General features: G+C 40.0%; 2 protein-coding genes across 3 annotated transcripts; one reads left to right on the plus strand and one right to left on the minus strand.

Annotated features, from left to right (window-relative positions):
- Positions 1–187: 187 nt before the first annotated feature.
- On the minus strand, positions 188–3,345 carry tcta (T cell leukemia translocation altered). 2 transcript variants are annotated; one of them, XM_041034029.1, is made up of 4 exons: positions 3,233–3,345; positions 2,113–2,340; positions 1,969–2,020; positions 188–1,717 (listed from the first exon to the last, which is right to left on the minus strand). In XM_041034029.1, the coding sequence occupies exons 2-4, from the start codon at positions 2,321–2,323 to the stop codon at positions 1,675–1,677; spliced, it is 306 nt and encodes a 101-aa protein (XP_040889963.1). In that variant the 5' UTR covers positions 2,324–2,340; positions 3,233–3,345; the 3' UTR covers positions 188–1,674. The 2 variants fall into 2 exon arrangements, with proteins under 2 accessions (XP_040889963.1, XP_040889962.1); XM_041034028.1 differs by lacking the exon at positions 3,233–3,345 and having other exon boundaries at positions 2,113–3,222.
- A 27-nt stretch (positions 3,346–3,372) lies between these two features.
- On the plus strand, positions 3,373–7,983 carry mon1bb (MON1 secretory trafficking family member Bb). The gene is made up of 6 exons (XM_041034022.1): positions 3,373–3,497; positions 4,105–4,199; positions 4,303–4,899; positions 5,330–6,122; positions 6,672–6,819; positions 7,247–7,983. The coding sequence occupies exons 2-6, from the start codon at positions 4,121–4,123 to the stop codon at positions 7,472–7,474; spliced, it is 1,845 nt and encodes a 614-aa protein (XP_040889956.1). The 5' UTR covers positions 3,373–3,497; positions 4,105–4,120; the 3' UTR covers positions 7,475–7,983.
- Positions 7,984–9,679: the final 1,696 nt, after the last annotated feature.

Consider the following 9,679-nt stretch of genomic DNA (forward strand, 5'->3'; position numbering starts at 1 on the left):
CTACAACAGGCTGATTATTTTGTTGTAGTAGTTTATTTTACAAGAACTATTTACATCATTAAAGATTTCTGTTAATACACACTGCAATATGTTGTCTTGTACTACAAACTATTTGTTACCATTATAGAAATATTACCACATGCCAGTTATAATAACGGACTGTAGGTTGGCTCACAGAAAGCACATCAACTATTAAACACCTTTTATTTCTTTAAATCACAGTGGCTGTAACTAAGCTTTTTCACACAGATTAACATAAAAAAAACTCATGCCAAAGTGAAAGAAACTGATATGTACATAGTACAAATATATTAAAAAATGAATTCGTGTGTTCACCCTTCTAAAGTAAAAAGGCACCTTTGCCAACAGCCTTGAGTCCACCCAGTATGGTCAGGACTGCAGGACTGTATCAGCTTTGCTGTCTGGACACTGCCATTTTTCCCCCAGTCCTCTTAACAAAACTGCTCAAGCACTTTTGAGTAACATGGGGATTGGATGAGCAGCGGTTTTCAATCCTGCTGCAAAGAAGCACCCCGACAACCTGCCGTCATGCTTCATGTTAGAGGTGCTGGGTTTCTGGTGATTTCTGATACAGTTCAGACCTTGAATAACGGGAATAGCTTGGCAATACAGCCACAGCCTGTAAAGAGTCCAGGCAAAAATGTTTGGTATGGAATGGTAATTTCCATTCAGATTGTGCACATTAGATGTTATAAATGGGATACGTGTGCTTGTGTAAATAATTATTTTATATTTGTACTAATTTTAATCAATCTTTAGAGTTTTGCTTTCACTTTGACACAGGTGTTTGCTGTGAGTCAATGGTAAAGAAAAATGAATGAAACATGTAAAAGTCAAAGGGGATCAAATACTTAACACAGGCATTCTGTGTTTCCCATTAAATGCACACAATGCTCTTTTCATCTTATGAGAAACAGTGGTTGTTAAAATGTAATTGAAGTTGTAAGTGATTTTCATGGATCTGTCTTCAGACAGACCATATGCATTATTTATGAAAGACCAGTGATAAAATTACTCCATCCACCACTAAGAATCTTTCTAATCATTACTAGACACATGAGCAGCACTCGCTGCCATCATTCACTTGCTCCTGCTGATGCAATTTCAGCCTTACCATTTAAAAATCTGTCCACGTAATCCTGTGTGTCCTGGCTTAAAAAAACGCAGTACTTTTCCCCTTCCATACATAGTTAAAATCAAGTACAATAATGTTTTCTTGCTTTTTGTCTCAGAGTGGAAATTATCTGGTCTGTTATCAAAACAGTGTTATTAAAGCATCCTCAATTCACATGCAAACCCAACAGTATTTTTCACATTTGTTCTAGAGCCTCTTGAAAGGAATGCAAAAAGCTGACCATGAAGTAAAACAAATCAAAGTTTTTATGCAGAATAAAGTTCTGTTCAACAACCAAAGCTGACTGGCTGAAATAAACATATCACAGCACTATATATAGTAAACTTACTGGATACAAGATTGACACTGTTGGTATCCAAGTAAAGTTTCTCTGGGCAGTCCCCAGAAGGTGCATCCATCTTGAATGCACTGAAGCTGATGCTTTTCAAAAAAATATTGGTGCAATCAGTATCACTGGGAAATGTGAACTGTCCAGTTCTCATTTGAAATAAAGTCCAAAGTTCAAAGCCAATGACCTGTTAATCTCGATGAGTCTTAAGGTTATCTCCTGCTTTGCTCTTCCTGCAAGAATAACAGAATGTTATAACTAACAAAACTATAATAAAAAAGAACAACAGGAGTAATGCAATTTAAGATAAAACATCTGCAATACTAATGCGACTTCTCCTCCAACACCATCATCATCAACTTTGCAACTAGAGTCAGCATCCCTTTACAATTAAAAATGCTACAGCAATAGGATAAACACAAGAGAAAGATATCAAATCTGCGCTAATGGTGACCCAAACAAAAAGCAGCGTGTGAACACCTACCATCCACTCAGGTGAGGTGCTGTATCAGGTGTGCCTCCGTTCTGCCCAGTCCCTGAACATCAACACACATACACACATTGATTAAGCTAACGTGGCTAGCACGAGTTTAACAAGTAATACGGATAAGGACGAAAGAAAACTCACCTTGTCGGTAATACATATCGTTCACTGTATTCCCGTAGACTTTCCATGCAAAATGAATTGCGATAAGACTAAAAATTAACCAGCTCAGCAAGATCTTGAATATGGAGACTCTCATATCGTTGGTGAGCCAGTCGTCCACAAACTCGGACAGAAACGATAAGCAGCCATCAGCGATGCGTGATAAAAACTCAAAGTCCCACGGTTCCTCCATGGTGTCCGGTTATCCAGCTAATGTGAAATCAACGGGTGAGCTTTGTGTCCATTGAACAATCTAAACAAACATCGTTTTTAAGATATCCTGGTTGCCATCTCTACCGTTACGATGTTTATAAGTGGCGAGGACTGAGGAATCGGAGATGACGTAGTTTACGTAGCCCAGCTACCTCACAACGTAAACACCATTCAAAAATAGTGTAGCAAAAAACCACAGACCGTTTAAAAAGAGCAGTGTATGTCATACACAATATTACTAGATTTTGCAAATAAAATGCAATTCTACTACCGACAATATCACCGACTAATATTAATTTAGCTCGTAACTCCAACTGTAAACTCGGGACTCCGCAGCTTCTCCCGACAGCATTGTCTATGCAAACGACGTTGCAAAAACGTTTTTTTTTAACATATGTGGCAGCGGGTGTCATCTTTTCACTGTATTTTTGAGACCAAAACACGTCTGCTGTATGGTCGGAACGATCAAATTCGTGTCCGCTCGTTGGTACAATACAGTGCTTGCAAGAAGTAGAATGTATCAGTAGTATGCCAGGGCAGTAGCCGCCGATGGAGTGGATTTATTGAATTTAATAGTTTAGTTTCACCACGGACAAACATTTCATGCCCCCGGTCATTAAGCATACCTGTCAGATGACGCTGGATAGCAAGTTAAAAAAAATAACGTTTTGGTTATTCTCCCTAACATTTGAGACTGAGTGAGTCCCGTACGGAATGCTAAGGCCACAGTGGGTCTTCTTATCTCGTATCTACGTTAGCCACATAGCGAAACGTCTTCGCTGAAAAGGCAAGTGGCCAACCATGTTTTATGCTTTTATTAATGAAAGCCAAACGATTTTTTTAGGTTTACTAATGATAGTATACTTTAAAATAACCCCAGATAGCTTACCTAGCTAAAACTTCCGTTAGAGTCTCACGCAATGCATCACATATCTGTGTGGAACGTTCCCTGGGTGGGCGGGACTATGTTAAGGCACCCAGCGGCCTGATTGGTCATCTGAGCTTGTCATGAGAGATTCCGGATGTCTCCTGTGGTTAGAGGAAAATTTGTTTTCTGCTTCTCATTCTTGACAGCTTGTCTGCAGCCAGGCTGCCGCTGAAAGTTGATGTAGCAAATTGGATATTAAACCCAACATTTTGACGGCACACAAATCGTAAGTTTTAATAATTGTATTTATCTGTCTAATTTTAGTTGCCCACGGTAGCTTGCATTGCTCACTGTTAAGCCAAGGCCATGAAACTGATCTGTGTGTCGCTTGCTAGCAGGCAGTGTTAGCCGTGTATCCACAGCCAACATTTACTGAGCTGCATCGGAATTCATAGTCAAACATCTATGATGATGCAAAAGTAAGCTTTCTCGACGGTGTGCACACTAGCAGGCAAGCTATCCTTAGCTTCATAATTAACTTAAGCTATTATTAAACAAAGGTTAACTCCCTAGCGCTGGAACAGTTACCTTCGTCTCTCCGTCCAAAGGACTGTTGTTTGTGTAGCTTTAGCCAGGCTGCTGGAAGTTATCAGTCCTAAATTCCACAGTCTGTTCGGCATCTTGGAGTTGTAATTCTCCACTGTAACTAGTTTTTCTCTGTCATCATGTGACTCAGCCACTGGTCCATTATGAGTGGTCCTATTCATAAGAGACTTGAGATGCATGCTGTCTCCAGGTTTAGCCACTAACCATATATTAGTATATACCATATTAGTTACAAACCTGTTTGTTTGGAATTCTTTGGTTATCGTATGTGTTTATTTAACCTCCAGTGACTGGGATGGTATCATGGAGAGAGACAATCATCAAGAAGGAGAGGCACAGGGACTGAAGATTTGTGATCCACCCTCGGAGAGCAATCCACCTGGTGAACACATAATATAATGTTTCATTAAAGCTGTTCTAAATTTTAGCTCATTTGACATTTTTTTCATGATTCATTTCATAATTCAATTTTGTTTTCACCTTAGCTGACACCTTGGCGACTTCTCTCTCTCTCTTGGGAAACCACATGTTTCCTGATCCGGTGCAGAGAAATGACAGTACCGCTGTTTACAAAGAGGAACCAGCAGATTTACACCTGTCGGATGTTGCAGCACAGGAACAGAATTTGGATGCAGAGTCCCTTTCTAACCAGGTAAAAAAGCTAGAGACTGACGAGACGGAAAACTCTGAGTGTCAGAACAATGAATCCACTGAGGCAGCTGAGAGAGGAATGGAGGATGCTGCCACAGACAATGGCCAGAGCGATTCTGGGGAGTTTGTTGTTACAATGCTAGCCAAGGCCAAGCTGGAGGAACAAGGTATAGGTGTGAAGGGAAGGTCATCTCCTTTGTTGGAGGCAGGCACCCAGGAATCTCCTGCATTTATGTCTCATCGCGATGAGGATGTGACAGCTGACAGCTGGCGACAGCACAGGAAGCATGTTTTTGTGCTAAGTGAAGCAGGCAAACCCATTTATTCCCGATATGGCAGTGAAGAGGCTCTTTCATCCACAATGGGAGTCATGATGGCACTGGTGTCCTTTGTCCAAAGTGGAGATAATATCATCCGCTCAGTTTATTCAGGTAAGAACATTAGTGTGATTTTTTTTCTTCCTCCCCCCATAGCTTTTGTAATATTATTGTGAATTTCTATGGGGAGGGAATCAGATGTTTTCTATTCTCTGATATGAGAATAGAGTAGCAATTTTACAGATGACCGTGGGAAGAGGTGGTCAGTAAATGTGACTGCAGTAGCTCTGGCTTGCTGTAAAGGGCAAGTTAATTAATGCCAGTCGACAAAAAGTGCTGCACAATTTCAGAGTCTGAAACACAATGAGTAATGAGAAATTCATGCATTTACAGTATTGTTTTTACAATTTACATTCACTTTAAATATATAATGTTTAATTTTGTAACTGTCTGTTACATGTACAGTTGTAAGTTCACATTTAATGGTACTTTTAGTATTATTCTTATTTTTCATTATTGTGATGTCTTTTCTTCCATCCACTAGAGGAGCACACCGTGGTGTTCTTACAGAAAGGGCCCCTAGTGCTGGTGTGCGTGTCCAGCAGTCGTCAGTCTGAGCAGCAGCTGCGTGGAGAGCTCCTCTATGTGTACTATCAGATCATCAGCATGCTCACCCAGGCCAGCATATCCCGCATCTTTGAACACAAGAAAAATTACGACCTGAGGAGACTCCTGGCCGGCTCAGAGAAGATCCTAGATGGCCTCCTCAATCTCGTAGATTCAGACCCCAGCTTCCTGCTCACAGCAATACACTGCTTACCCCTAGCATCCTCTCTCAGGGACTCTCTCAGCCAGATCCTGCAGAAGGCTATCACGCCCAATCTGGTTTTCTCCATCCTCATCGCCAAGAACCAGCTGCTCACCATCGTCCAAGAGAAGACCGTCATCGAGGACACCAGGCTGGAACCCGCTGACGTCCACCTCCTGCTCAACCTCATCGGAGCCTCCTCTGCCTTTCAGGCTGGGGAGATATGGACACCCATCTGCCTGCCTCTCTTTAATCCTGACTGTTACTTTTATGCATACATCTCTTACCTGGACCCTCCAGAATGCACTGTTTGTTTGCTGCTGCTCTCGACAGACAAGGAGGCTTTCTACGCTGTAGCTGAGTGCAAGAGGAAGATAGAGGAGGCCATGGTGGCTCAGAACTCACTGAGCCTCATTGCCAAAGCCCAGTCGTACAGCGTGAGCCAGGTGGGCGTCTCAGACCTCAGACACTTCATGTACAAGCCCTTTGATGTGCCAGACAACTACCGTCAGCTCACTCAGTTCACCAGGTACGTGTTTTTGCGTGAAAAAAAAAATCCAGCTTGGTGTGGTTGGTGTTTACAAATTGCAGTGTCCTGTTTTATATCGAGTACCTACGAATAGAAGGTTTCTGAAACAGGGATATCAGTGACAAGGGCACAGAGAACTGAAAACTAAGAAACTCAAATTGTATTTCACAAACCCTGCCATGTCACTTTGCTTATTTCCTCATGAGCTAAACTGAAAGAGTAAGGTGTCCTATTACATGAGGCAGCCAATCAAAACCTTGAAAATGAAAGTGAAATTATCATAGCTCTATGCTTCAAATAGTAATAACAATTTTATTTACCTAGCGCTGTCTAGAACAATGTTACAAAGAGCAAAAAGTCTCCCTCCAAATAATTTTGGAGGCTGTGTTGTGGCATTTTACCGTGTAATTTTGTCCCATCAGTATCACAGAAGAACAGTTTCGGTTCACTATAGTCCCTGCGTCTCTGTATTATTATATCATTGTATTTTTATTTGTTAGAGAACTTTATATGACTTTTCTGTCTGTAATCTTTTGTTGCTGCATGAAGCCCAGAGATGGAGGCACCGTACAGCAGTGAAGAGGAGAAAATGAGACTGCTGGACCTTTATCGTTATATGCACAGCCGCATCCACAGCACCTCACGGCCCCTGAAGCTCATCTACCACGTCGCTGAGAGAGAAACCCTGCTAGCCTGGGTATGTAGCTACTGCTTTTACCGTATATTCTTCTCCTGAACCCTCTCTGTGTGTATTGGATTATCCCTGACATGGGTGTGTCTAAATAGAGTTTAAGGGTAATCAGTTTCTCAGAAAGTACACCTTAACCCTAAACTACATTTGCATATACTCAAGAAATCAGGTTACTCCGAGAAATCAGGTTATGTAGGTAACCGGACAAATCTGTGTGCATGCAAAGTAAATTTGCGTATCCAATCACCTACCCCAATTCCAGAAACTGTATTCTCATTTACATTACCTTCTAAGAAAACAGCTTACCGGATGACAGACTGTAAACCAGTTACTAATGTGCATGTAAACACTCTGAGTCACAAATTGTTGCAGCTTCTTTTAGGATCAACTTTGATGTCCACAGCTAAAGTGTCTTTTTTCCTCTACTCTGTAGGTCACGAGTAAATTTGAGCTGTACACCTGCTTCAGTCCTCTGGTGACAAAGGCCTGTGCTATCACAGCTATCACTAAGCTTCTAAGGTGGATTAAAAAGGAGGAGGACCGTCTCTTCATCAGATACCCCCCAAAGTATTCAACCACCCCAAACCCCAGCAAGAGCTCTCGAGGTGGCAAATCTGACCAGCAAGACTCCACAGATAACGGCTTCTTATCTCTTCTATAGGACTCTCTTAGTGCTACAATAGTGGCGGCTCTGCCTCATTCAACAATAGTTTGTACACTGGTTCCAAGATTTTTTTGAACCCTCTTTTGACACCTGTTGGACTTGACAGACATTGACTACTGGAAGCAAACACTACATTTTACACTATTTAAGAAGGAATGATCTCTTTGAAACAAGTATTATTTCCTTACCTTAACAAGAAAGCATGTCATTGCATCACTGCTTTCGATCAGAAACAGTCAGGGCAAAACAGCATTAGTACGTTTTAAATTGAACTGTGGTAGAACATAATTGCAATGATATTTAAATGTTTTTATATTATTTTATTACTACAGCAAGAGACAAATTTTCCTCACGGACAGTGAATGTATCACAGATGACAGTTAATTCATATACTATAACAAGTCATTGTCTCTTTCTCGTGTAAGTTAAGATTCTGAGAAAAATGAGCTTAAACTACCTTTCTCAGACTAATTATGGCATATAGACTTTTTTTTTTGTTCCTGACACAAACATAAAGTGGCCTCAATGAACTGGTCACACATCCCTCTGACAGAATGTTTCCATTCAAATTAAGATGACCAGGTCTCATTCATGTTACATTTTGTGTAGAAAACAATAAGAAAAGCCCACCTGCTCACTTCACATGATAGACATTTTCATTGTTAGTGTTATCATCGATAGAAGTCAAGGCTTGTCAGTCTGGAGATCATCTGTTAAGCTAAGAAGATGCCTCTGAGCTCACAAAATGTTTTTCTGGAGATACTTGTACAATTATCAGTTGGCACCTGATATAGTGAGTTCAGGTACTTCTCTTTTTGGAAAATAGTTTTGTAAAGATGATCTATAAACAGTAGCCTCATCCTTGTGTCCTGAGGAGTTCCCTGTCAACTCAAGTCTTAAGAGTATGTCTATAGTATTATGAAATAAATCCCAGGTTGCACAAATGTACACTTGTCCTAACTAAGTAGAGGCGTAGTGAATAAGTTTCATTTATCTACCAGAAAATGACAAATTAACGTTAAGTAATGCTTGATTTTTCAGGTCTGTGATTTACGTAATGTTCTATGAGTTTTCCTGGAAAGATTTGCGTAGTTTGGTACTAATTATATCAAAAATAGAGACACTTGGTAGATTTCCAAATAATTGCCTGTGGAAACCAATAAGTATTTATGCTACAATTAGTGCTAAATGATACAGATCATTCCAGGAAACACCATAGAAAATTAAAACGTAAAATAAAGCGTTACCAACATTTAATTGAGAGTCTTAATGACATGTCATTCATCAGTGTTATTTGTTCTGTCCAACTTCTGGCTCTGCCAGTCTGCACCTCGTTGAGTTATAATCTGATCTCACTGAAATCAAAAACAATTTTGTGTTCAAGCAGTGTCAAACTTTTATCATCAAAAACCTCCCTTTAATAAGTCAACAGACAGAGTATAAGCTGTGATGTTTAACAAACACATTGTGAATTTGCACCATTAACCTGATACAAATACTGCACCAGGTTAATGGTGAATACCGCATGTCGGTATACTGTGTTTCCTGTAATGCCGTATGACTCACAACAAAATAATGTTGCTTATGAGAACTAACAGTCTTGTTTATACTTGACTTTCTGTAATGTGCAGCATTACAACAGCCTATTCAGTTTTCCAGTTAATGTTATACAATACAAGTTAACAGGTCCTGAATGTCTCATAGTTTGATTTGTCATCAGATGATACTTGACTTGAGTGAAACCAAGATGCTGTGGTGTGATAAACTGATCAAACAGATGCAAATCCTTTTTAAAATGGCCTACAAACACATGCAGTTGTTTCAAACAGCATTTATTCTTGTATGAGAAAATATTGTCTCAGGCAGATTTACAGATCTTGCAGTACAATTTAAATGACAAGATCAAAAATCTCCCGTGCCACCAACAAAAAAACAAAAACAAACCTCTTGTAAGCGAGTGAAGTCACTGCTGCCTACAGAGCTCACATCTTGTGCCACCTCACTTCTAGATAATATGTTCTGACATGTCGGTGAATACCATCACTATTACAAAGAGCTACGTAGCATCATACATAAATCTTTTCAATATTTTACTTTTTAAATAACACTCTTGACTGCCACAAATTATAAATTAAAATCTAAATTTGATTTTCGCATTCCTTAAATTACTTCATGTAAGCCAATATAAACATACATTTACAT

The sequence above is a fragment of the Toxotes jaculatrix genome, chromosome 3, assembly GCF_017976425.1.
Source record: "Toxotes jaculatrix isolate fToxJac2 chromosome 3, fToxJac2.pri, whole genome shotgun sequence".
Classification (NCBI taxonomy): Eukaryota; Metazoa; Chordata; class Actinopteri; family Toxotidae; genus Toxotes; species Toxotes jaculatrix.